General features: G+C 48.4%; 2 protein-coding genes and 2 long non-coding RNA genes across 15 annotated transcripts in view; 1 reads left to right on the top strand and 3 right to left on the bottom strand.

The window, feature by feature from the left end:
- SAE1 (SUMO1 activating enzyme subunit 1) overlaps positions 1–1,873 on the bottom strand; it is an 81,209-nt gene extending 79,336 nt beyond the window's left edge. The window contains exon 1 of one of the 2 annotated variants that reach the window (XM_013063932.2): positions 1,668–1,873. In XM_013063932.2, the coding sequence (XP_012919386.1) occupies positions 1,668–1,765 (98 nt within the window). In that variant the 5' untranslated portion in view covers positions 1,766–1,873. The remainder of the gene's footprint in view (positions 1–1,667) is intronic. The other variant, XM_004767502.3, reaches the window with a different exon arrangement.
- Positions 1,874–3,390: 1,517 nt separating this feature from the next.
- Positions 3,391–15,199, bottom strand: LOC123391182. Its single transcript, XR_006605820.1, has 5 exons — positions 14,953–15,199; positions 13,061–13,202; positions 11,623–11,758; positions 4,562–4,640; positions 3,391–4,334 (listed from the first exon to the last, which is right to left on the bottom strand). It is a non-coding gene; the product is annotated as an uncharacterized LOC123391182 (long non-coding RNA).
- Positions 15,200–15,524: 325 nt separating this feature from the next.
- Positions 15,525–27,414, top strand: part of ZC3H4 (zinc finger CCCH-type containing 4) — a 42,072-nt gene continuing 30,182 nt past the window's right edge. For 2 of the 11 annotated variants that reach the window (XM_045077120.1, XM_045077130.1), the window contains exon 1: positions 15,676–15,954. In XM_045077120.1, the coding sequence (XP_044933055.1) occupies positions 15,794–15,954 (161 nt within the window). In that variant the 5' untranslated portion in view covers positions 15,676–15,793. The other 9 variants (XM_045077123.1, XM_045077122.1, XM_045077121.1 and 6 more) reach the window with 9 other exon arrangements.
- On the bottom strand, positions 17,680–26,679 carry LOC106007315. The gene is made up of 3 exons (XR_001182008.2): positions 26,340–26,679; positions 18,664–18,815; positions 17,680–18,027 (listed from the first exon to the last, which is right to left on the bottom strand). It is a non-coding gene; the product is annotated as an uncharacterized LOC106007315 (long non-coding RNA).

A 27,414-nucleotide genomic window follows, 5' to 3' on the forward strand; every position in this document is an offset into this window, starting at 1 on the left:
GGCTCTCTACTTGGCAGGGAGCCTGCTTCCTCTTCACTCTCTGCCTGCCTACTTGTGATCTCTTGCTGTGAAATAAATAAATAAAATCTTTAAAAATAAAATAAAATAAAATGCGAACCTGATCACTTTATTCCTAGGCTCAAACTCTCCAGGGGGTTTCCCAGAACACTGGAAATAAAAAAGCTACTCATTTCGTTCCACCACCTTGCTTCTTTCTCTCCTTTGCCAAGCAAGCTCCGGCCCCCAGGATTGTACACCAGCTGTTTTCTCTCTACATGGCTCTTTTTCCTTCACACAGGTCTGAGGCTCAATGTTACCTCTTCAGAGGCCTTCCCCGGCCTCCCTATCAAAATAGCTCTCCCACCTCAGCACCCTTTATTGACCCTGGTGTGAGGGTCAATACTCTACAGTTTTCCTCTCCCTGGCACTTGCATTACCTATTATATTATTTACGTTTATTGTTTCCCCCACCAGAAAGTACCCTGCATGTGGGCAAGAAGTCCATCCAGTTCACTAATATATGTTCAGTGCCTAGAAAAGTGCTTCTGGCAGGTGCCCAATGAATATCTGACCTCATGTCCCCCAATAACTATTAAGTACCCCAGGTATCCCCAACCCTAGTGTCCAGTCCTCTCAAGACACACCCCCGTTCCTAGGAATAAGCAACCTCTTCGGATAGCTCCAGCCCCTAGTCTCTCCCGGCCTCTCAAGATTCTCAGTAGAGGGCGCCTGGGTGAGTGACTCAGTGGGTTAAGCCACTGCCTTCGGCTCAGGTCATGATCTCAGGGTCCTGGGATGGAGTCCCGAATCAGGCTCTCTGCTCAGCAGGGAGCCTGCTTCCTCCTCTCTCTCTCTGCCTGCCTGTCTGCCTACTTGTGATCTCTGTCTGTCAAATTAAATAAATAAATCTTTAAAAAAAAAAAAAAAAAAAGATTCTCAGTAGAGGGCGCCTGGCTGGCTCAGTGGGTTGAAGCCTTCGGTTTAGGTCATGATCCCAGGGTCCTAGGATCGAGCCCCCCATCCGGCTCTCTGCTCAGCAGGGAGCCTGCTTCCTCCTCTCACTCTGCCTGCCTCTCTGCCTGCTTGTGATCTCTGTCAAATAAATAAATAAAATCTTTAAAAAAAAAAAAAAAGATTCTCAGTAGAAATAACTGGCTCCAAAACTCCTCAAAAAACATTCATTCTTTCCAGGTGGCCCATCCTTTCGAAGCCACAAGAATGTAAGCTCGCCTCTGTTCGGTGGGTAGTCTCCCCAGCGTCCAGCAGAGAATAGGTTCCCACAATCTCCGAATGAATGAACTACGCCCCCACTTCATCCTTCCCTTGCACCCTCCTACTCGACAACCGCTCACCACCACCACTCCCTTCGGGCGTCTGCGTCCCTGAGTTTGAGTCTTCCTGATCCCTCAGGACTCCCCCACCGCCGCTTCCAGAGGCTTCCCTCGGAACGACCCTCCCCACCACCCTGAGAGGCCCCCGCTTTCCACATCTTCCAGAAACACCCCTAACCAACCCCTCCAGTTCTCTCAAGAAGGCCGCCCTCCCAGGGCACGTAATTCCCGCCTCCTCGCTTCAAATCAGATCCTCCGGCTCCATGAGGGCCGCGAACGCCTCAGGCCAGACGCCCCCTCCAGACCCTCAGCCCCACAAGCCGCTCTGGCCCTGACCGTTTCTGGGCCTCCAATCCCCACAGACGGATTTGCCGGTCATACTGCGCCGCCTCCTCCTCGCTGATGCCGCCGCCAGCCTCCTCCTTCTCCACCATGGCGCCGGCTCTAGCTGCCTGCACTCGGGTCCTGCCCACGGCAACCACCCGCCGGCCCCACACGCCGCCAACCGCCGCCGGCCGCGCGCCCGGGCCGCCTCTGCGCCTGCGCCAGGGACCGCGCCGGCGCAGGACCTCCTCCACGGCCCGCCCCGCCCCTAGAGCCCAGGACCACGTGGACTTCCCTAGCCTCAAAGGCGGGCCAGCGAGACTGTTCGTCACGTGACGGGGCTTCAGCCAATTCTGGCCCCAAAATGGCGCGGTTTAGCAACCCGAGATGGCAGATACGCAAATGTAGCTTTATGGGGCTATTAATTCAGCAAATATTTATCTAACACCTGCTGAAATCCCAGAATTGGGGGTGTTTTGAGCAGCGAATAAAATAGACAAAGCCGGGCGCCTGGGTGGCTCAGTGGGTTAAGCCGCTGCCTTCGGCTCAGGTCATGATCTCAGGGTCCTGGGATCGGGGCCCGCATCGGGCTCTCTGCTCGGCGGGGAGCCTGCTTCCCTCTCTCTCTCTCTGCCTGCCTCTCCATCTACTTGTGATTTCTCTCTGTCAAATAAATAAATAAAATCTTTAAAAAAATAAAAATAAAAAAATAAAATAGACAAAGCCCTGTCCTCATGGAGCTTACGTTCTGTTGAGGGGAGCCCAAAGAAGAATGGGAATCAGGCCGTGATAAATGCTGCGGAGAAAAATAAAGGCAGATACAGACCTTCAGGGTTGCAGGAGTGGCCAGAGAGAAGGTCTCTCAGAGAAAGTGATACTGAATAGAGATCTGAAGGGATCGAATAAACAAGAATAACTAGGAGGTGGAGCATTTCCAGTCAGGGCAAAGAGCACGTGCAAAGGCCCTGAAGCTGGAATGTGCTAGCATAGTCGAGGAACTATGGAGAGGGCAAGGTGTCTGGAGCAGAGAGAGAAGGACAGGTTGTAAGAGGTGGAATCGTAGATGAAGCAAGTGGTACATCCAGTAGGGTCTTGTAGGCTAGTATTAGCTTATACCTATTTTCCTCAGGCAGTCTTTCTATTATCCATTCAACAAATACTTACTGAGCATTTATGTGTCAACGATTGATCTCAGTGCTAGGCTCGGTAGAGCCCTGTAAAAAAGAAGTAACTGCTTTCCCACAGAGTTAAAATGGGCTTTGCCCAAGTTCTTTCTCTATGAGATTATGAGATTACTTGGGTTTTGTTTTTGTTTTGTTTTTTAAGATTTTATTTATTCGACAGACAGAGATCTCAAGTAGGTGTAGAGGCAGCCAGAGGAGAGAGATAGGAGGAAGCAGGCTCCCCACCTAGCAGAGAGAGCCTGACAAGGGCCTCTGGGACCATGACCTGAGCAGAAGGCAGAGCTTTAACCCACTGAGCCACCCAGGTGCCCCTAGAATTTTTTTTGTTTTGATTTTTAAATTTTTTTTTAAAGATTTTATTTATTTATTTGACAGACAGAGATCACAAATAGGCAGAGAGGCAGGCAGAGGGGGGGAAGCAGGCTCCCTGCTGAGCAGAGAGCCCGATGGGGGACTCCATTCCAGGACCCTGGGATCATAACCTGAGCTGAAGACAGAGGCTCTAACCCAGTGAACTACACAGGTGCCCCCTCCCAGCCCCTTGGTTTTTTGTTACTATTATTTCACAGCTGAGGGGTCTAAGGTCCAGGAAAGTTAAGTATTAGTAGCCTGAACGAAGTCTTACCTTAGAAGTAGTGAAACTGGGATTCAAACCCAGGTGGTGTGGCTCACATGCTTCATTGGAGGTATACTTCTGGAGATATATTAAGCTTCTACCATGTGCTCCGATCTTGCCCCTGAGGTACATACTCTATGAACCTCAGAGATGGATATTTCATCCCCTTTTACAGACCACAACTCTGGGGCTCAGAAAGGGGTAGGAATTCATCCAAGATCACAATATCACTCAAAAAAAAAAAAAAAATGTTTGGCCAATGCTTACTCTTGGTTATAGATGTGAACAAATCATGTAAAAAATTAGAGACTTAACAATAAATAGTTATTATCTCTTATGGTTTCTGTGGGTCTGGGATTCAGAGCAGCTTATCTGGGCTGTTCTGGCACAAGGTCTTTCATGAGCATGGGGTCGGATGTCAGCTGGGACTACAGTCATCTGATGGCTTGTGATAAAAGATCCCTTCCCAAGGTGACTCACTCCTTATGGCTGGCAAGTTGACATGGGCTGATGGCTGGGAGCCTCAATTCCACTCCACATGGGCACAACCGCCAGGCTTTGTGAATGTCCTCATGACATGGGGGCTGGCTTCCCCCAAACTGAGTGATCCATGAGAGCAAGGTGAAAGCAGAAATGTCTTTTATTTTTTTTTTAACATATTTATTTGGGAGAGAGCATGAGCAGGGGGAGCAGCAGAGGAAGAAGCCGACTCTCTGCGGAGCAGGGAGCCCAGTGCTGGACTGGACCCCAGGATCCCGGATCATGACCTGAGCCGATAGCAGACACTTACCAAATGAGGCACCCCATCAATGTCTTTTATAACTCAGCCTTGGAAGTCACACACTGCCACTTCTGTAAAATCCCATGGATCATACACAGCTGTATTCATTATAGGAGAGGACAATATAAGGACATGAATATGGTGAACAAAAGAAACATGGATCTGCCCTGTGTTGTGCTGACCAGCTAATAAGGAAGACAGGAAGTATTTTACCAGCAAAGGAATTATTCACTAAACAGTCTTGAAAAATATCTACCATATCCCTACCATGTTTTTGACTTTGTGCCAGGCCCCAGGGATACAATAATGATAAAAATGGACATACCTCTGCTTTTAAGGACAGTCATAATCCAGTGGAAGAGATAAAACAGCCACATAAATATAAATAGAAACTTTGTGAAGTGCTGTGAAGGAAAAGAAGAAAGAGCTATGACAGTGTTTGACTTCATGCTGGAGTCAGAAAAAGGATATTCTGAGAATGTAAACTTTCTGCTGAGCTTTACAGAGTCAATAAAGTTCAAATAACAAAACATGGGAAGAACCCCAGGTGGGAAGGATGGCTGCACCTGCTGTGACCCAGAATTTAAGCTCATTCTCTCTCTCTTTTTCTAAAGATTTTATTTATTTATCTGATAGAGACAGACAAGGAGGGGGCCCAGACAGAAAGGGAGAAGAAGGCTGACCTCTGGGCAGGGAGCCCATAGAAGGGCTCAATCCCAGGACCCTGTGATCATGACCTGAGCCAAAGGCGGACACTTAACTGCTTAACCAACTAAGCCACCTAGGCACCTCTCATTCTTTCTGACTCTGCCTCCCTGAGGGTATCTCCTTGACCCTTACTCCTACACACACTCTGTGGGAAGTTTAAAACAGGCCCACAAATCTGGGGCACCTGGCTGGCTCTGTTGGTAGAGCATGCGGCTCTTGATCTGGAGGTCTTGAGTTCAAGCCCCACGTTGTGCCTCAAGCTTACTGAAAAATTAAAAAATAAAACACGCCCACAAATCCTTTGATATTCTTCAATCCTTTGGTATTCTTCAACGATATTGAGTGGGGGAATCAAAATCCCCGTCCTTGAATCTGTACTCTATGACGGCTTGGAAGGAATAAACGCTGAACCAATTTCTCCATCCAGGCCTTAAGAAACACGCAGCTTGGGGCGCCTGGGTGGTTCAGTCAATTAAGCATCTGCCTTTGGCTTGGGTCATGATCCCAGGGTCCTGGGACTGTGTCCCTCATTGGGCTCCTTGCTTCTCCTTCTGCCTGCCTCTCCCTCCCCTGGTTCTTTCTCTCTGACAAATAAGTAAATAACATCTTTTAAAAAAAGAAAAGAAAGAAACGAGATCATGAATGATTTTTTTTTAATACAGAGAATTTGGGGCTCCTGGGTGGCTCAGTGGGTTAAAGCCTCTGCCTTTGGCTCGGGTCATGATCCCAGGGTCCTGGGATGAGAGGAGTGCCTGCTTCCTCCTCTCTCTCTCTGACTGCCTCTATGCCTACTTGTGATCTCTGCCCGTCAAATAAATAAATAAAATCTTTAAAAATATATAAATAAATAAAACTGAGAATCTATAAAGATTTTATTTATTTGACAGAGATCACAAGTAGGCAGAGAGGCAGGCAGAGGGAGAGGAGAAAGCAGGCTCCCTGCTGAGCAGAGAGCCCGGTGCAGGGCTTGATCCCAGCACCCTGATCCCAGGACCTGAACCTAAGGCAGAGGCTCAACCCACTGAGCCACGCAGGAGCCACTGGTAATCTATTTGTTAATTACAGTATATGACCGTTGTACTTTGAGGCAAATAGAGAACATAAAATATCAGGATCCTGTCAGCTAAAGGAACAAGTCCAGAGTAAACATCACTTTGCTTAGAATAATTTGAGGTTCTCTTTGAAATGATCATGTCTGGGAGGCACATGCCTCTTCAAGTCTGTATTGTTTCTTCCAAATATTTCTTGGTCCCCCGCAAAGGCCCGTTCCTAACTCCTTTCCTGATCTCCAATCCAGCCTCCAACCACAACCTTACCCCTTACTGTTGTTTTTGTTTTTTTTTTAAGATTTTATTTTTTTGACAGGGAGAGACACAATGAGAGAGAGAACACAAGCAGGGGGAGTGGGAGAAGGAGAAGCAGGCTCCCTGCAGAGCAAGGAGTCTGGTGCAGGGGCTCGATCCCAGGACTCTGGGATCATGACCTGACCCGAAGGCAGGTGCTTAAGGACTGAGCCTTCCAGGCACCCCTGACCTCATCTATAGGAGGAGATAAGGGTCCAGATGCCTTGAAGTTCAGGAACACAATGAGAATAGTTGACACTATTTGATAACTTTATGTATTTATTTAGATTTTATTTTTATTTATTTGTCAGAGAGAGAGAGATCGCACACACATGGGAGGAGCAGGCAGAAGGAGAAGCAGCCTTCTCGCTGAGCAGGGAGCCCAATGTGGGCCTCCATCCCAGGACCCCCTGGGACCATGACCAGAGCCAAAGGCAGACACTTAACTGACACTTAACCAGACTGAGCCACCCAGGCGTCCCTAACTTTTTATTATTTTATTTATTTATTTTAATTTTTAAAAAATATTTTATTTATTTATTTGACAGACAGAGAGAGAGAGAACACAAGCAGGGGGAGCGGGAGGCGGGGAAGCAGGCTTCCTGCCCAGCAGGGAGCCCTAAGGGAGCCACTTGACTGAGCCACCCAGCTGCCCCTATGACATTTAAAAAATATATATATATTTTTAAGTAAATTCTACAGGAAACATGGGGCCCTGAGATCAAGAGTTGCAGGCTCTACCAACTGACCCACCCGGGTGTCCCATAGATTTTTATTTTGAAGATTTTTAAGCTTACAGAAAAACAGCCCAATGAATATTCATACATCCTTTGTCTAGATTCATTAACTTGAAGTTTTGGCACATCCTCTCTCTCTGTCTGTCTGTCTGTCTCTCTCTCTCTCACACACACACACACACACATTTTTTGACTAAACAACTTCACAGTCACTCCAGGTCTTTAAATCAATGCAGGGAAAAACCGGGGCGCCTGGATGGCTCAGTCAGTTAAGCGTCTGCCTTTGGCTCTGGTCATGATCCCAGGGTTCTGGGATCCAGCCTGGGATCCATCTGAGTCAGGCTCCCTGCTCAGTGGGGAGTCTGCCTCTCCCTCTCCATCTGCCTCTCCCCCAGCTTATGATCTCTCTTGAGCAGGAGCTCTCTTTCTAGTCTTAAAAAGAATCAGTGCAGGGAAATATTTTGAGCATCAGTAGGCCAGGTTCTCTTAAACACTTCCTGCATATAAAAATCCAAATATGCACAAATTCCTTTTAAACCAAAACATTAATTCCAGAGGTCGGAGCCACTTCACAATTTCTACATTTAACTCCAAATATTTCCAGGGTTAAATAATGCCAACTAAAGAAATAATTATAACAACAAAGGGGGGTTCACTAAATCCCATTGCATTTTGCACAGTTGGCTACAGCAGTATCTCCCGTTCTTAGAGATAGTTTTTTCTTTTTTTTAAAGATTTTATTTATTTGACAGACAGAGATCACAATTGGGCAGAGAGGCAGGCAGAGAGAGAGGAGGAAGCAGGCTCCCCGCAGAGCAGAGAGCCCGATGCGGGGCTCCATCCCAGGACGCTGGGATCATGACCTGAGCCGAAGGCAGAGGCTTTAACCCACTGAGCCACCCAGGCACCCCAGGTTTTTTTTTTTTTTAAGATTTTATTTATTTATTTGAGAGAGAAAAACAGAGCAAGCGAGAGCATGAGCTGGGGGAGAGGGAGAGGCAGAGGGAGAAGCAGATTCTCCACTGAGCGGGGAGCCCGATGAGCGGCTCGAACCCACAACCCTGGGATCATGACCTGAGCTGAAGGCAGAATGCTTAATCATCTGAGCCAACCAGGCTAACCCTCCATCTTCTTTTACAAGGCTGAATATGAATATATTCCATTGGAAGTAAACACCACGTTCTGTTTACCCATCCATCCATTCAGTAGACATTTGGGTTGCTTCTAACCTCTCAACTGTTGTGAATAATGTTGCTATAAACAAATGTCTACAAATATCTCTCAGAAACCCTGTGGAGACCATGGCATATATACCCATGGGGCAGCTTGTTTTTCAGCAACAGCTAATCAGAGAAGCTGCCCAAACTGAGATTTTTGTTCACTTCAAGGGAGTGGAAAGCAGTGATTCCATAGATCAGGCCCCTGGGTTTCAGAATTACATAATTACTTCCACCGAGGTGACTGCTAACCATTAACCAAGGCAGTGGTTCCCAGTCCCACCTGCATATTAGGATTATCTGGGGAGGTTTGCAGCAAATATAGTGCCCAGATCCCACCTTCAGAGACTGATTAATTGGTCTGGGGTGGAGCTGAGACGTTGGGATTTTTACAAAATGCTCCCCAGATGATTCTAAAATACAGTCAGAGCGGAGAACCCTGGAGCAAAGATCCATGTGGTGTTTTTCAATTCTTTTCCTGCCCTTCCTGCTAGAACCAAAGACTCATAGGGTTGTTTAAAAGACATCAGTTAGGGGGCACCTGGGTGGCTCAGCAGGTTAAGCCTCTGCCTTTGGCTCTGGTCATGATCTCAGGGTCCTGGGATCGAGCACCACATCGGGCTCTCTGCTCAGCAGGGCACCTGCTTCCCGTCTCTCTGCCTACTTGTGATCTCTCTCTCTGTCAAATAAATAAATAAAATATTTTAAAAAATAAAACATCAATTAGGGGTGCCTGGCTGGCTCAGTGGGACATACGACTCTTGATTTCAGAATCGTGAATTCAAGCCCGACATTGGGTGTAGGGCTTACTTAAAAATACATGTATATATATATATATATATATATATATATATATACATACATGGGGCGCCTGGGTGGCTCAGTGGGTTAAGCCTCTGCCTTAAGCTCAGGTCATGATCCCAGGGTCCTGGGATCGAGCCCCACGTCCGGCTCTCTGCTCAGCAGGGAGCCTGCTTCCCCCTCCCTCTCTCTCTGCCTACCTCTCTGCCTACTTGTGATCTCTGTCTGTCAAATAAAATCTTTAAAAAATATTGGGACACCTGGGTGGCTCAGTTGGTTGGGCAGCTGCCTTCAGCTTGGGTCATGATCCCAGGGTCCTGGGATCGAGTCCCACATCAGGCTCCTTGCTAGGCAGGGAGCTTGCTTCTCCCTCTGCCTCTGCCTGCCTGTCTGCCTGTGCTCGCTTGCTCTCTCTCCCTCTGTCTCTGACAAATAAATAAATAAAATATTAAAATATATATATATATATATATACACACACATGGGGTGCCTGGGTGGCTCAGTGGGTTAAGCCTCTGCCTTCAGCTCAGGTCATGATTCCAGAGTCCTGGGATCAAGTCCGCATCAGGCTCTCTGCTCAGCAAGGAGCTTGCTTCCTCCTCTCTCTCTCTCTCTCTCTCTGCTTACTTGTGATCTCCCTCTGTCAAATAAATAAATAAAATCTTTTATTTTTATTTTTATTTTTTTTAAAGATTTTATTTATTTATTTGTAAGAGAGAGAGAGAGTGAGAGTGAGCACAGGCAGACAGAGTGGAAGGCAGAGTCAGAGGGAGAAGCAGGCTCCCTGCGGAGCAAGGATCCTGATGTGGGATTCAATCCCAGGACGCTGGGATCATGACCTGAGCCAAAGGCAGCTGCTTAACCAACTGAGCCACCCAGGCGTCCCATAAATAAAATCTTTTAAAAAAAATATATATATATATACATGTATACACACACACACACACACACACACATATGCAGGCACCTGGCTAGCTCAATGGAGCCCCTGACTCTTGACCTCAGGGTTGTGAGTTTAAGCCTCACATTGTGTGTAAAGTTTACTTAAAAATAAATAAACTTAAAAAAAAATGCTTAAGTCGGGATGGGATGCCTGGGGAGCTCAGTCAGTTAAGCATCTGCCTTCAGCTCAGGTCATGATCCCAGGGTCCTGGGATGGAGTCCAGCATCGGGCTCCCTGTTCAGTGGGGAACCTGCTTCTCCCTCTGTCTATCTCTCCTGCTGCTTCTGGGCATGTGCCTGGGAGGAAGCGCACGCACGTGCTGACAAATTAATGAATAAAATCTTTAAAAATAAATAAATTGGGGTGCCTGGGTGGCTCAGTGGGTCAAAGCCTCTGCCTTCAGCTCAGGACATAATCTCAGGGTCCTGGGATTGAGCCCCATCGGGCTCTCTGCTCAGTGGGGAGCCTGCTTCCCCCTCTCTCTCTGCCTGCCTCTCTGCCTACTTGTGATCTCTCTCTGTCAAATAAATCTTAAAAAAAAAAAGTTCTCATCACAGGAAAAAAAAATCTGTGACCAAAAAACAAACAAACAAACAAAAAGTGAACAGGGGCGCCTGGGTGGCTCAGTTGGTTAAGCCTTTGGCTCAGGTCATGATCCCTGAGTACCGGTATTGAGTCCTGCATCAGGCTCCCAGCTCCACCGGGAGTCTGCTTCTCCCTCTGACCTTCTCCTCTCTCATGCTCTGTCTCATTGTCTCTCTCTCAAATAAATAAATAAAATCTTAAAAAAAAAATAAAGTGAACAGGGGCACTGGGTGGCTCAGTGAGTTAAACTTCTGACTCTTGCTTTTACCTGGGGTCACTATTTCAGGATCCTGGGATCAATTCCTGCATCCAGTCCTCGAGGGGCATGGAGCCTGCTTGGGATTCTCTCTCTCCCTTTCCCTCTGCTCCTCCCTTGCTCTCTCTCCCTTAAAAAAAAAAAAAAATTAAAGTGAACAGTTTGGTGGTGTTCAGTACACTTACCAGATTGTGCAACCACCACCTCTTTCTAGTCCCAAAACATTTTCATTACCCCAAAGGTGGTAGCACACATCTCATAAATTCCCAGGTCTGACATGAACTGGCTATGCACACAATTCCACAACTGGAAAAGTCCAGCATTATAGTTTAGTATAAGTTAGTAAAACAGTTCTTTCCAGAGGTGCCTGCGTGGCTCAGTGGGTTAATGCCTCTGCCTTTGGCTCAGGTTATGATCCCAGGGTTCTGGGATGGAGCCCCATACCGGGCTCTCTGCTTGGCAGGGAGCCTGCTTCCCTTCCTCTTTCTCTGCCTACTTGTGATCTCTGTCTGTCAAATAAATAAATAAATAAATAAAATCTTTAAAAGAAATACCAGCTCTTTCCAGAATTTATTTATTTATTTATTAAAGAGTTTTATTTATTTATTTGACAGTCAGAAATCACAAGTAGGCAGAGAGGCAGACAGGAGGAAGTAGGCTCCCCGCTGAGCAGAGAGCCTGGGATCATGACCTGAGCTGAAGGCAAAGGCTTTAACCCACTGAGCCACCGAAGCACCCCTCTTTCCAGTATTTAAAAACTATCACTAATTTTGTTCATTAGAGGATCATTCATTACCAAGGTCATGTTGCAGATCCCTGTTTTCCAGCACCAGTAACAAGCCTTCATTATTGTGATGTCCAAAAAAGTCCCTGCAAACTTCCAAAACGCTCTGGAGGGAGCAATACTGTCCGCATTGGAACCATTTGACAACCTGGAAATAAACACAAATTTCCCACAATAATTCCCAAACTGTCCTCCAGGGGGCAACATCATTTCCTTGAGAACAGAGCAGATGCAATGATCTAGCCTGGACTTCATTACCCCTACCCAGGGTTGGATTAGTAAGAAAGAAAGGAAATAGCTATTGCGTTGGCAGTCAGCAAGATCCCACATACCATAATGCTGCTCTTTGGCCAACAGTCTCCTCCTTTCTTCTTTAGTTATTTCCAGAGGCTGGAGCCAACTTCTGGTGTTTCACATGGTGTAATGACTTCTGTGTAAAGCTCCCCTCATTTACGGTGAAAGGAACACATCCGAGAGCCACCCCCGTAAGTAGAAAAATAAAATCCTTTGCCAGAAACATGATGTTCCCAGAGTAGAAAGAGGCACCAGGGAAGCATTGGTCAGATGCAGGGCCATTACAGATTTTGTCTCGGAAAAAATATAAGTGTCTGCCAAGCTTAGAGACATTTTGGAGGTCCAGAGGAAGAATTTTGGAATTTGGGGGATAGTTTCTTTACTAAAACAAAGGTCAAGTTGCTAAAACTTGCAATCTTCTTGCTCTTACTCATCAGCCAAGAAAGTTCTAAGGCTGCGGCGCTTAGTGGCTCAGTCTGCTTTGTCTGCTCAGGTCATGATACCAGGCTCTTGGGATCAGCATGGTGTCTGCCTTTGCCTCTCCCTCTGCCCTCTCTCCCTCTCCCCCCACCCCACCTTGTGCTCTCTCTCTGATAAATAATTTTTTTAAAAAGATGATATCTAGGGGCACCTGGGTGGCTCAGTGGGTTAAGCCTCTGCCTTCAGCTCAGGTCAGGATCTCAGGGTCCTGGGATCGAGCCCCACATCCGGCTCTCTGCTTGGCAGGGAGCCCGCTTCCCCCAACTCCCTCTGCCAACTTGTGATCTCTGTCAAATAAATAAATAAAATCTTAAAAAAGTGATATCTAGAATGTCAGAAGGGTGTGACAGACAGTATTAGACAGTATTCTAGTGGAACACTGAAAAAGCGTGAAGTCTTTTTGCCTCACGGGATTTGCTGATGTTCTCATTTTCTTTCCTTTTTTTTTTTTTAAATGTCTGTCTGTCTGTCTTTCTTTCTCTTTCTTTTATTGGACAGAGATCATAAGTAGGCAGAGAAGCAGGCAGAGAGGGGGAAGCAGGCTTCTCACTGAGCAGAGAGCCCCCATGGGGGGGTGGGGGGGGCCTAGATTCCAGAACCCTGAGATCATGACTTGAGCCCAAGGCAGATGCTTAACCCATTGAGTCACCCAGGCGCCCCTCATTTTCTTCATTACCTAAAAGCAGATGGCCGTCTAGAATTCTGGAATGGCCTGCAGAAGCTTCAGAGATGGCACCAGCTGGAGACCACAGCTTGAAAGGACGGGGTCCTGTCCTCCATGTGGTCTAAGTTCTCACCCAGTGTTGTTTCATCCATAACTAGAACATAGGGCATTCAGAAATCAAGGCACGGAAGAGGAAAGAGGATTTGCAGCATTTTCTTTTCCATTCTTACAGCCCTGCTTTACTAATCTTGTATTAAAGAAAACTTCTGGACAACTTAGTTAAAAGCATGTGCCAACATTTTATTACAACCATGCGTTAAAGGGGAAAAAAAGATCTCTTGTGGCTGAATTAGAAAATTTATTCACAGTAAGGACACTTGATGGGGGAAGAGAATGGCTAATTAATCATCATGAGATTATAGACTAGATCCAGAAGAAAAGAAAAAGATTGAAGGTTGTGAGTCTTGACTGGCAGGCAGTCTGCTCTTAAGCGGGTGGACCACTGGTTTCTCAGGACAAATTTCATACCATCAAAATTCATTCACAAACGGCTTCAATATTTTTATTAGAAAAGCAAATTACCTCACTGAAAGAGCTTGTAAATTACTCTTACAAAAAGCTTAAGTTGCAGACCACGTTTGGGACAATTTCTTCTGCTTGGTAGGGTTAATATACCAGGAAGTGACTTGGTGCCTTCACCTCCAGGTTTATCTTTCACACCGCTTGAGGCATTTTTTTTTTAAAGATTTTATTTATTTATTTGACAGATCACAAGTAGGTAGAGAGGCAGGCAGAGAGTGGGGGAAGCAGGCTCCCTGCTTAAGCAGAAACCTGGATTTGGGGCTCAATTCCAGCACACTGGGATCATGACCTGCGCCAAAGGCAGAGGCTTTAACCCACTGAGCCATCCAGGGGCCCGGAGGCATTTTTTAATATTTATTTTTCCTTTTCCTGGAACCTAAATGCTCCTTCACTTGGCCAGGTCTGAAATAAACTATTTCCGCCCTCTGGAACTTTCTCTTCTCCTTCCTATCTCAACTTGAACAACTCTGCCCAGGGCGCCACCACCCTCCAAATAATAGAGTCTCCCTTCTAATCACCAGTCCCTCCCAGCCTCCCTGGCCACCCCGGGGCGTTATGGGTTTTTCAGCTCCAGGGAGATAGAATGTTCCTATCGCGGAGCTTGGCACTTTTCAAGAAGCTCATAAAAGCACTAAACAAAGAGCCTTGGATGTAAATAGGACTGAACGAATTTTTGGAGGAGGCAATGGAATGCCGGCACTGATTAAAATTCCTGAGACTCTCTTTATGTCTAATACTATTATACTATTAGACATAGAGAGTCTAATACTAACAATTATTTAAACACTAGGAATCAGTTTGCATCGCCAGAATGGGAGTATCAGTTCCTCACTGCATAGCTGTGAGGGTCAAAGGACTTTACGTCTGCACACTGGTTGAACCCGGTCAATAGCTTTCTTGTGGAGCATTTATAGTGAGCCTTCCCGGTACCGCGCTCCAAGTTCTGAAACTTCCTGGAGGCAGTACCGAGGTCCGCCCCTTTCGCACCGCCCCAGAGTGACGTCACCGACCGAGGTCTCTAATGACGTCAGCTCCGGGCCGGCCTGGCTCCATCCTCCCCTACTCCGGAAACCTACAACTCAGGGCACTCGGCCTCCAGCTTTCGGTTATTTTTTTTCTCTTCGTAGCCCGAATCCTTTTCCTCCCACTCTCCCACCTAAAACTTTCGGCTCTTCCCGCCTTCCCTCAAGCTGGCGATTTTCGGTTCGCTTGCTCTCGGGCGAATTTCCCACTCTTTTACTCCGAATCGCCTCCCGAGCCCCGCCCTTCGGCCTTTTCCGTCTAAATCCCTCTTTCGGCTAGTTCCGCCTCCTGCCACCCACCTCGGACGCCGCCTTCGGCTCCTTCCGGATCGTCTCAGTTCCTTGTTTTTCTCCCCCGCCCAAACCCGGTCCTCGTCCACTTCGGCTATCTCCGGTCCCCACGACTTTCCATACATCCTTTAGCCACACCCCCATCGCCACTTCGGCTCTTTCCGCTTACCCCCAGTCTCCCGCTCAGCGGCTTTCGGCTCTTTCCGCCGGCGGTCGGGAGAGGGCCTCTGCCCCTCTCCTCCACGTGACGCCGCCTCCGCCTCCGCCTCCCAGTTCCCCCTCCCACCTCGCCCTTCCTCCCGCCTCAGCCTTTAGGCTCCTCTGGGCTGAGCCGCCATTTTGTGTGAATTTCTGACTGCGGCGGGGGCCGAGCAGCCGGGGCACCTAGGGCGGGCAGACAGTCGGCCCGTCTCCGCGGCCCGTTTCCTCTCTCCTTAAAATCCTTTTTTTTTAACCCCCTCGCTCGCTCTCCTCTTCTCCCCTCTCCCCTCGCTTGCTCCATCGCGCGCGGCCCGCGCTAATTACACCCAACCACCCACCAGTGTCCGTGTCTCCCGGGTCCCCCACCTCCGGGCCCGCGGGGGAGGTGTGTGTGGGGGCTCTCGCCCCGATGAGGGCCCCGCGCCCGTGAGCGAGTGACCCCAGGGGCGGGCTGCGAAGAAAGGCGGCGAGCGGCCCGCCAAGGCCTAGGCCGCGCGGCCTACGCGGAGGTCGGCGCAGAGGTGATTCCGAAACCGAAAAAATATATACCCATTCCTATCAGGAGCCCTCAGAGCTGAAGTGTGCCCCTCCCGCCACGCCCAAGCAGTCCTTTTTCGTGCATTAACATCCCCTCCCCCCCAAAGGAACTATGGAGGCCGCGCCCGGGACCCCCCCGCCGCCACCATCAGAGTCGCCGCAGCCGCCATCGCCGCCGCCGCCATCAACGCCTTCGCCTCCTCCGTGTTCCCCCGACGCCTGCCCGGCCACCCCGCACCTCCTCCACCACCGCCTCCCGCTCCCTGACGACAGGTCAGGCCCCCGGCCCGGCCGGGGCGGCGTCCCCGGGGGGAGGAAGAGGAGGAGGAGGAGGAAGGGGGGCGGCCGCCATGTTGGGCCGGGCAGCGGAGGAGGAGGAGGAGGAGGAAGGGCGGGGTCGGTGGGTGTCTCTCGCTCGCTCGCTCTTTCTCGCTTGCTTTCTCTCCTGGCCTCATGCGTTTCCCCCCCCTCGCGGCGCTCGCCCGCTCTCCCTCGCTCTCGCTCTGTCTTTTTTGGGCGCCATGCTGAGGGGAAGGTGAGGAGGCGCCCCCCGGACCCCCGCGCCCGCCCGCCCGCCCGCCCTGGGGAGGGGGCGCTGGGGGGGGCTGCGAAGGCTCACGGGGGTCCTGGCTGCCCCAGCGCCCGGAGCTGGCAGCCATCGGCCAGCCTGCCCGTCGCCTGGCTTCGGGGAAGGGGATGGGGGAGGGGCTCCCGGACCCTTTTGGCGGGGGGGGGGGGATCTCGAGCAGTAGCCCCGCTCTTAGGGGTTTGGAGTTGGGGTCTCCCAGTCCCTGGCAGTATCCTTTCTTTTGCGGGAGGTGTGCCCTGCCCTACTTAGAGAGGTACCCTAGTTTTCTTAGGCAGAAAGTGGGGGTTCGTTCAGTTTTCTCTCCATCCTTTTGGGGGGGTGCTTCGGGTGGGGGCACTCGCACTTTTTGGCGGGAGGTGTTTCCTAGCTCTACCCTAGAGAGCAAAATTGGTGGGGGGGCCGGATCTCAAGCTCCCTTGATGGAAGCCCCTGCCCTCTTTGGGGGAGAAGCCCCTTCCCCGTGTTTTTCTTAAAGGCAGGGGTCCTCTCGTTTTTCGTAGGTAGGTGCTGCGTTTTTGGCGGGGTTGGTGGGGGGGATGGAGGTCTGGTTTCCCTGCCTTGGAGGGGAGAGGAAGTTGGTCTCTTCTTTCTCATGGGGTTCCCTCCTCTTTCGGGCTAAAATGGGGCGCCATCCCTTCCGGGAGAGAAAACGAGGGTTTTTTGTGCTTTGGCAGGGGGTGAAAGGGAGCGCCCCCCCCTTCCCCTTTATTAAGTGCGAAATGGGTTTGCCCCACGCCCTGTTCTGGAAGGTGATAAAGGCGCCAGCCCGGCGCATTTCAGGGCAAGATTGGGGCCTCGGTCTCCCTTGCTCCAGGGGTTTGGGGCGCAGGGTTTGCCCTCCCTTTCCTGGTGGGGTAGGGGAAGAGGTGTCTAGAGAGTGGATTTGGAAATGGAAGGAGGTTTTCCACCGGCAGGAAAGGCAGTCTGAGGAGGAGTGGGGGTGGGGAGGGGAAGAGATCGCGCTGGACAGATGGCTGCCCCACAGCAGCCGGGGCTGGGGAATCGCTTTCAGGATCTTCCCCTAGATAGGGGTCTCAGCTAGGGCTTCCTTGCCAGGTACCACGGCCCCTTCTCCCCACTTCCACCTCCCCTTTTCCCTTTCTCCTTCACAGACCATACTTTGCCTTTTAAAAGAAATGCCACCCACATTCAGAGACACAAGTGCAGCAGTTTGGTGAGCTTTTACAAAAATTTTTTTTTTTGTTTTCTGTTTTGTTCTAATTAAATGTATCGTCCTGGGAATCGCAGCCCATCGCAGCCTGCTTCCAGTTCAAGGAAATAAACAGATTAGCAAAGGTCTGTGCGCTAAGCCCACGTTGGGCTTCCGGGCCCTCTCTTGGGGGCAGGTGCATTACTCAAAGGTGCTTACACGCTTTATTCGACCTCTAAGGAGTTCTCTTATGTCAGAAGTGTATGTCTTACAATGGGTTGGGATGGTAAGTAGCCTCTTTTATTGAGTAATTCAATTATCTCCCTCTTTTTGTCCCTTTCCTGCCTGCCTTCCTCCTGCCTTTAGACCAAAGTGATGCTTGAGTGAATTTATATGTTCAAATCAGGATTCTAAACCCAGTTGAACCCTTTAAGACTTGCACATCCTTTTGATCTTTAGTTTTTTTAATTTGTCGTACACAGTTTTCTCAAAGGAAAAAAAAAAGCGTTACTGTAACGTGACAAAAACTTACGTAAAAGGCCCATGTTTTCAAGCTCTTGGTATCCCTCTCTCCATTTCTGTCCATTGCTTTGTCTCCAGCCTTCATCTTTGAAGAAAGTGGATACTTCAGGTCCATTTGTAGGAGACGAGGTTAACTAAATTTGGTTTATGATACTTGCATTCGAGTTAAGGTCCTCCCTCCCTCCCACTCCTCCCCCCCCCAAAAAAGATTGTGGTTCAAGTAGATTCAATTTGCTCCTTTTACTCCAATGTCTCTTATGGTGATGGACGTTTAAATTAAGCAAGTCATTTGTAAGTACTGTTTAAGCACCAAATCTGTAACGCGTGTCAAGCCCCAATCTCCTCTCTCTGTCTCCACTGTTCCTTTGTTCGAAAGCACATGCCTGACCGTGAAAAGTTGATGCAAACACGCCCAGTCATGGTGGAGAGAACACTTCCTCCAGCCCCCTGCCCCCCCCACCAACACATACAAGATAAAAACAGCAACAGAAATGACTTGCAGAACCAAATACTACTTCTGATGTGTTTTACAAGCATAAGTTCTTCCGTTAAAAAACAAAACACGTTGAAGTTCCATTTTCCATCTTGCCCACTTTGGGTCCCTGATGTACTTTGGTAGTGAAAACTTTTTATTAACACACAGCCCAGTTTTCCCCTCCGAAAGATCCTGTTTCCTTTTTTTTTCCCCCCATTCTTAGGAGAAAAAAAAAAGTTCACTTACGTTGGGATGAGGAACCGTAAACTGCAATTAAGTGGGGCCACTGGTTTTATTCTTTTCTCTCCATATCCTCACAACCTAACTGCTATGAAGTGGTGATCTTAGGTATGTAAAACAAGTTGTGGGAGGAAGAAGTGTCCACACAGTACAGTATCCTGCAAAAAAAAATAATGTCTGAAGCACAAACTGAACACACGATCAAGTGCACAGGGTCAGCTGAAAACGGACTGCATTTATCTGAAGTTTTCCCTCCTTGGTGAAATTCCTCCTCCAGGAGCCAAGTGCAGAAACTGGATGCTAACAGAGGAACCTTCCAAGTTTCGAGGGCGACTAAGTTGTCGGAGGATGCTTGTTTAACTTTACTTCTTTTGTAAGTGAAAATTTTAGCAGTCATTCATTGAACTTAAAAGTATTATCCCAAACATTTAGAGAGTACTCAGGCATATCAACACAAGGGTTTATTGTTTTTTTTCCGTTTTCAAAGGACTCTCCTCTCCTGAAAACCAAGAAGCCCCAGTAATTATGTCAAACTGTACTTCGATAGTCTTTGTTTTTGAAATGTCACAGTACTGCCTTTTTTTTCCCCCTAAACTGATGTACCAGTACTAGTTAAAATTCAAATTAATGGATGTTGCAAAGAAAGAGAAAAAAAAAAGGGTGTCACTCAGAATCCCTGATTTAACAGCACCTCTTAGACACTTGAAATCTTTAAAATTGTTATATTCTCTGGGGAGAAGCTTAATGGGAAAGCAAATTAAAATATCCTGGTAGAAATACAACCAATTGTGACCCTGAAAACAGGGATATTCTGGTCCTAAAACCCCTTCATTTTTTACTCCTCAAATTTGTTCTTCAAAAGAGAATGAGGATTCCCCCCCCCCCCAACAGGGCTTTCTGATTCACAGACTGTCCTCTATCTTCCAGATTGGGTTTCTATTTGCTTGGAAGGTAAAGTTTTTGATTCTTGACAAGTCAAGATTTTTAAGTATAGTGAGCTATTCTAGAAGGACAACCCTGTGGCTTTTGCTTGGCCAGGAAGGTTGATCCCAAGGGGGAACTTCTGCACCTGTGGAAATGAAGGCTTTCCCAGCCATTGGCCTACCTGGCCCATTAGAGCTGAATGGTTGACTCTGAGTTTGTTTCCATCCAGTTGAATGTAGACAATTCCGTATTGGGCTGATTTAGTAGTTTATCCTTAAATAATGCCTCCACTTCTGCTCCTTTCTCTTAGATCTTTCCCCTGCCCCAGTAGGGGAGGGATGGATGTCTCAGGGTGGCCTTATTTGCTGTTCCCCTCCGCTAGGTTTTTGTCGCTTTTAAGTCCCTAGAACCATCTTCTAGAAGCCAGGTCCAGTTACGGCAAATACTTGCCTGGTGAAAATTACTAATTTCCCACCTCTGTGGAAAGCTCTAGGTTTTGGTCCCTGTGGACGAAATTGTCTAGTACCAGAACAGGGGGTTTTGACCCTGGGGTAGGAAGTTGAGTGACAGAGTCAGGGCAAACAGTGAGTGAGTGGCTGCGTTTCTAAGCGAGCAAGGTTCTTGCCTGTACCTTGGCAACAAAGCTTCTGCCACAGTGGGAGACAAAAGGCTGATTTCTGGGGTTCCTGGTAGTTGGCATTTAGGAAGTTGATTCAAGCCTCTGCAGGAGCTGTCTGCTCATTGGTAATGGGAGTCTTGTCAGAATCAATGATTTGAGGCTGGTTTCATGATTAAAACCAACTGGAAAGAGTGAAAAAGCTGCCTGTTTGGGTGGGCCTCTAAAGTTCATTTGGTTAAGTCCAAAGTAAAACCGTGACTGTCGGCGGGGAGCGAGACTTTCCCGGATTGGGCTTTCCAAATTTATCAGCCACATCTTTGCGATGCAGTGATTTTGCTCTGATGGTTGCCGAAGACAGCGGTCCTGGAAAAAGGGTGCAGGGTTTCTTAGCAATGGTAGGAGCCTACGTGGGCAATTTTCACATTTCTGCCTCAATCAGTTGATGACAAAACGAAGACACGGGCCCGCCCTCAGTTCATGTAAACCCAGTCACATCCTGCTGTTGGAATAATTTTTTATTCTAGTACAGGACATTTGCTGGGAGCGTAGTTTGTGTCTCTTGGCGAAATTGCTCAGAATAGAGAATCTGTCTCGTACTTTTTTTTTCCCTCCGTGTGTATTTTATTTACTTATTTTGCTGCATTCATATCTGTGTGAATTGGTGACTCAGCTCCTATTTGTAAGGCAAGTGGTGACATCTGAACGCGGGAGGTGGCAACAGGATAGGAAGGAACAGTGTGGCCTTTGGAGACAGATAAGGTTGTGTTCAGGCCTGGCTCTCCCTACAGTGGGCACTAAGGATAACGGCCGTTTCTCAGGGTCACCGCAGTCAAGTGGGCATACATGGACACCCGCACAATGCCTGGCATTCAGCGAATCTTGGTTTCATTAGCTTTTTGCTGTCCCTACTAAAGGAAAAAAAAAAAAAACACCTGAGAATTTATTGTCTGGTGTGTAAACAGAAGCAAGCCTAACATCTGTGTTTTTGAGGGAAGTCGGTTTATCTTCCAGCTCAGGTTTCTGGCCAGTTTATTTCATTGCAGGGAGCAGATCGGGGTGGAAACTTTGTGGAAACCATCTTAAAGCATGTCTTGCTTTCTCAGCACCCTTATTACAGATGCTGGAACAGCCTGGTATCTTGAGCTTTATGCTGATGACCTTCCCGTGTTCGTTTTTGGCAGTTAGGATCCGTACTTGTGCTCCGACTGTGGTAGGCTTCCTGAGAGCTGAGCGCACAGGGCTGTAGCACCTAACCCACTGCTCACTGGTCTCATCCCCTTAATCTTAGTCCTTGACCATCGCTCTTTAGAGTCTCCAGAAGGCAGCAAGGCCTGTCCCAGCTCCACAATTCCCCTGCCCCTCCGTAATTGGGCTGAGTCAGTCAAGGTTTTGTTCATTCAGCAGTCAGGCTTGTCCCGTGCTTTTCTTGGAGCAGAAAAGTTTTCAGAGTGTGCAGCGTGCTCTTCTCTCCTGCGGACTTTATTTAGATTTGGGCAAAGGTTGTTACTGCCTGTAGCAGGCCTCGGATTTCCTTCCCGTGTCTGACGCCTGCAACTTCTGGCCACGGTCAGGGTCAAGGGTTTGCTGCCCCTGTGGCAGCTCTCAGTACCCACCTGAGAAGAAAGTGCCTTAAAAATGAACTGCAGGGTGAGGCTGAGTGGCTGGGTCACAGGCTGATCCACCAGTTCGCTGAGCACCAGATTCCCTTGTCCCTGTCGTCCTTGTCGAGTGATCCCGGAAGCCATGAACTCCGGAAGCATAAAGCCTAGAAGGGCATGGGTTTCCATTTGTTTCCTCTAAGCTGGGGTCGGTCCCCTTCTGGAAGAGAGGTGATGGGGAGCGGTAGACAGCGTGGATGTGATACTCGTGAGTCATTGACTTAGTCTTCCCAAAGATGTGACAGGGTCTCTTGTCATAAGAAGGGCAGGGATGACCTGCCAGGGACCTTCAAAGTGCTTCCAGTGTGATAGCTCAGCCTCAGCCCTACGCTGAGAATGAGAATTGGAAACAGAAATGAAGTCACTTGTCCAAGGTCACAGAGCTAAGGGGTGTGGAGACAGAGTTAGAATTAGAACCCTGGGCAGCCTGTACCCAGACCCCAGCTCTCTACCCAAATGCGTCTTGGAGCTGACATTTTCAAACTGCGGTGTGCGGTCATTAGTAGGTTACAAAGTCCCATGTATTGATTTGTCTCCTGCATTTGAAACACAAAGAAATGAGAAAAAAGCAGAATGCGGTGGAGTTTTAAACCCTGAAACATTCTGAAGACTAGTTTGAGAGGAATGTAAAGGAGGAGATGCGGGTCAAGGTCAAAGTTTAAAAGTCACTTCTGATAGGACAGGGGTGGAGAGAATGTGGCTCTCCCATCAAAGCCTGCCCACCTGGCTTTTTTTTTTTTTTTTTTTTAATTCGGAGTAAAGTTTTATTGGAACATAGCCACGCCCATTGATTTATAAGGTCTGTGGTTACCTTTGTGTTGAACAGCAGTGTTGAGTTGTTGGGACAGAGACTTTGTGGCCCTCAAAGCCTACAGTATGTACTCTTCGGCCCTTTAAAGAGAAGGCTGCTCCCACCCTCTGCTGTGATGCACCTACTACCTACCCAGCAGCTGCCGTGATTTCTGTCGTGGTGGCGGAGGTGGTGGGAAGGCATGCAGGGAATACAGGTACTCCTTTAAAGTTGGTCCCGACTTGCTGGCCCAGTCAGTAGAGCATGCATCTCTTGCTCTTGGGGTGGTCAGTTCGAGCCCCACCTTGGGTGTAGAGCTTACTTTAAGTTATTTAAAAACAAACAAACAAAAAAGCATGCCTTAGAGAGAGAGAGTTGTGTTGTCCCTCCATGACCCTGTAGCTCTGTCTGCCCTGTGTTCCACTCCTTCCACTGCCCATAGAGGCCCCGAGCCTGGCCTTCCGAATCTTAAAATTAAGGGATTTTCATTTATTAGAAGTAGCCGGAAACTTCTTGAAGCTAGTGTGGAAGCCGATCACAGCTGACACATCCCTCTTAGGGCCCGACCCCGGGGAGCCGGGGCAGACTTGAGTGACATTGGCTCGATGTCCTTTGCAGGTGGCTTGGGTTATTGCTCTCCTCATTTTCCTAACAGACACGAGGGTTTAGGTTTCCTTGGGATTCCAGGCCCTCCCTGCCATTGCGGGGCACACCAGAGCAGCCCCAGGGACCTTAGCTTCTTGGCAACAGAGGTGGGCCCCCTCCCTGGGAAGTGCTTGACGGCTGGTCACTTTGACGTGTAGGCTTTTGTCCCCCTCTGGCCTCTTGGGGCCCTCGAGAAACACTCAGCAAATGAGTTTTCCATTAAAGACAAGACCTCCATCACCTCCTTAGAGTTTTACGGTGATCCAGGTTACTGTCCAGTGTCCGTGTTGATGCAGCTGGCCACGAGGGTGTGCAGTGCTGAGGTTGCTGCTGCGTTTGTGTGGAATACATCACAGGGGCCCAGCCAGTCTGAGCCTGGCCCTGTGCTGCGCCCTTGGAAAGTCAGGTGACTGCCAGCCTCTGCTGTGCCCTCCGGGAGCCCACAGTTGCCTGGAAGTTCACAAAGCATTGCGTATGGGTAATTGCAGTTCTCCTTCAGCTCTTGAGCGGTGTGTGAACACAGAATCTTAGTCATCCGAGGCCCAGCTTCTTTTGAGTTGAAAATACATCCTTTGTCTTAGTTGAACGTACGTTGAGTGGAACCAAACATTTCTCCAGAAAAAGTTACAGACAAGAAGAGTCTTGGTTCCCTAGTTCAGTGATTTGATTTTCCTTTCGGGAATAATAGAAATCAGACCTCCTTTAAAAAAAAAATCAGGCCTCTTTGGATGAGAACCAGCATCTTTCCAGCTGTAAGCAGTCTAAAGTATGGCTGGTGTGAGAAGGTGATTAGGAAACTGTTGTGGGGAGCCTTGGTGGCTCAGTCATTTAAGTATCTGCCTTCAGCTCAGGTCATGATCCCAGGGTCCTGGGATGGAGCCCTCCATCATCCCTGCTCAGCGGGGAGCCTGCTTCTCCTCCCACTCCCCCTACTTGTGTTCCCTCTCTCACTGTGTCTCTCTCTGTCAAATAAATAAATAAAATCTTAAAAAAAGAAAAAAGGAAACTGTTGCCGAGAAGCCAGTTTCAGAGATTTATCTGACAGGAGGAACTTGGATCAGAGAGAGATCTTTATCAGGAACAGGAGCCGTGTTAAGAGTGGGAGTGGAGTGGAGCCGCTCAGGCAAAGGAAATGCCCCTTGGTTCCGTAAGACTCCTCCGGCAGGCCAGGTTTTTTCTCAATGGGTTTGAAGCTCTGCAGAAATGCTCCAAAAGAGTTTGTGTGCTTGGACTGACCCTAGTACGACGCTGCACCCTTTGGGATGAAGCATTCCTTCTGGTGTTGGATGATTCGGGAATTTCCTTCTCTGGGATTCCCCTTGCTTTCTGTCCTTCTGGAGAGAAGCCCCTTTACTTGGGTTTTGGCTAGGATTCCTTGGACCTTTCTGTGTCCTCATTCCCTGAACTATCCAAAGGCTTTGGTCAGAGTTCTGAATGTCTCAGTTACCTGTATTTGATGTTGGAAGGACTGTATTTGCCTCGTGTCTTCACATAACAGTTTTTCCTCCTAATAGAGGGAAAATAGAGGTTTTTCTCCTAATAGTTTTTCCTCCTAAAGACTTATTCTGGGCCAGGGTAGTGCTAAGCACTTGAGTCACATGGTCTCAGGGAATTTTTCCCGTGAGGATTCATCTGTTTCAGAGGTTCTGTCTTTGCCTTCACTTGGCAGGTTTATTTATTTATTTATTTATAAAATATTGTCTTTATTTACATGAGAGAGGGAGAGGGAGAAGACTCCCTGCTGTACAGGGAGCCTGACCCAGGGCTCAATCCCGGGGTCGTGACCCGGGCAGAGGGCAGCTGCCCAACCAACTGAGCCACCTGGGCGCCTCTCACTTTGCAGTTGAAAAACCCCCCCCCCCCGATACAAGAGTGTTAAGGACCTCGCCCAGTCTTAATATTTCATTTTGGCCTTTCTTGGGATACTGTTTCATTTAATCCATTTTCTGTGCATCAGTCTTATTTTTGCCAGCCTAGTTACGAATTTCAGGGCAGAAATTTTGTCGGCTGGCCCGTTGAATTAATTCTCTTTCAGATAATTTCTAATTATCTCAAAGGTAGAGGTTCTGAGTTGGGCCTGGAGCCGGAGAGCCCAGGACTTGGTCCAGTTTTGTTTCTTCCTGTCTTGACCCTACAGGCAGATTTCTTCTCTTCCAGCCTTTCTGTAAAAGGGCATGCTGAGGACCCACGACCCATGTAGGTTTGTTACTAAGCCTTGGTGTGAGACAAGTAGACGGGAGCTCAGTAGTATGGGACCTGGCTTGGAGGTTGCTAATACAGAATGTTTGTAATGAATACTTCCTACTGCTTTTGGTGTCTAAGACCCTCATGTATTCAGGCAGGCAGGTTTTGTCATTGTGGAAATCAGGGCAAGAGGTAAGGACTTGATGAGGAATGAAGAAGCCTCCCCCCACCCCCTTTTCCCTGACCCCAGACTCTAGCTCTCTGCTTTCCTTGACAACCTCTCCGCACCTTGCTGAGGTGGTCCCCACCCAGGCCATTGTTTGTCTGTCTTTCTTTCTTTTTTTTTTTTTTTTATAACTTACTGTGGAAGTTTTCTGGCATTTTCATGAGAGAAGGACCATCACCCACCCAGTTTCAACAGTTATGTACATTTTGCCGGTTCTGCTTCGTCTCCCTACATCCTCCATCTGCCCTGGGTATTTTATTTTATTTTATTTATTTTTTTTTTTTAAAGATTTTATTTATTTATTTGACAGAGAGAAATCACAAGTAGGCAGAGAGGCAGGCAGAGAGAGAGAGAGAGGAGGAAGCAGGCTCCCTGCAGAGCAGAGAGCCCGATACGGGACTCGATCCCAGGACCCTGAGATCATGACCTGAGCCGAAGGCAGCGGCTTAACCACTGAGCCACCCAGGCACCCTGCCCTGGGTATTTTAAAGCAGATCCCAGATTTCACCTCATCCCACCTGCAGAGTCTTCAGCGCATATTTCTAGCTTAAAGATCTTTTTAAAAATAGAACCACAAAACCGTGATTCTCTCTAACAAGATTAACAGTAATTACTCAGTATCTGAAATACCCAGACCTGGTTCACATTTCTCGGTTATGGCGGTAGGTGTGTTCCTGGCTGAATCCCAACCCCGGGCAGGCTCTTCCACTCACGTTGTTGAAGTGGGGGACTCGGGGTGCTGGTGGTTGTCAGGCTTCTCTTCTCCCCTGCTTGGTTTGTGCTTGTCTGCTCGGGTGAGGTGGTGTCTGTGATGTGGGCATGTTACCATGTTACCGTGGTGTGATGTCACAGTCTCCTGCGACCCCACCTGAGAATGTTGAGGGAAACGGAGACACAGCCCATTTGTTCTCGATTTCTGGTTGATGAACCTAGGTAGTAAGGACACTGAAAAACATGTGCAAGACCCAGAGGCTTATTTCAAGAATTTCCTGCCTCTGAAAATCCCTCAGTGAGGTTCCTCCCCACCCCTGGGGCTGTCCCACCTCCTTGTCAGTGGAGGAAAAGGCTCTGTGCCTTCACTCCTTCCTAGTAAACAACTACCCCACACGTCAATTTGGGGACTTTGGGGACTTCTGCGTTTAGGCCTGTCGTTAGACATTTGAAGAGGCAGAGCCTCCTTGTAATTTTATAATTTTGTCCCTAGTTAATAGGTCATTCAGAGCCTACCCAGGCAATTTGTTGAGCGCTTGGGCAGTTAATGATCATAACCCTGACCTTCACATTAACCTAGCCGTCTCTTGTCAAGGGCTCTCATGATCTTCAGGTAACAGCCACTGTTCCCATGAGTTTCCACCTTTTCTTTTCTTTTTTTTTTTTTGGGCGCACTCCCCTCCCCCATTTTATTTCGTAAACCAGATTGAGCCACAAACCCGGGCGCCTTGCAGCTTCCATCCAGATCTCTTGTCTAGAGAATTTCCATGTTGGGCAGCTTCATTTGTTTTTGTTTTTGTTTTTTTAATATTTTATTTATTTATTTATTTGACAGAGAGAGAGAGGGAGGGAGAGCGATTACAAGCAGGCAGAGAGAGAGAGGGAGAAGCAGGCTCCCCACTGAGCAGAGAGCCCGATGTGGGACTCGATTCCAGGACCCCAAGACCTTGACCCGAGCTGAAGGCGGAGGCTTAACCCACTGAGCCACCCAGGTGCCCTT

The sequence above is a fragment of the Mustela putorius genome, unplaced genomic scaffold (genome assembly GCF_011764305.1).
Source record: "Mustela putorius furo isolate JIRA1106 unplaced genomic scaffold, ASM1176430v1.1 tig00000196_pilon_pilon_pilon, whole genome shotgun sequence".
NCBI lineage: Eukaryota > Metazoa > Chordata > Mammalia > Carnivora > Mustelidae > Mustela > Mustela putorius.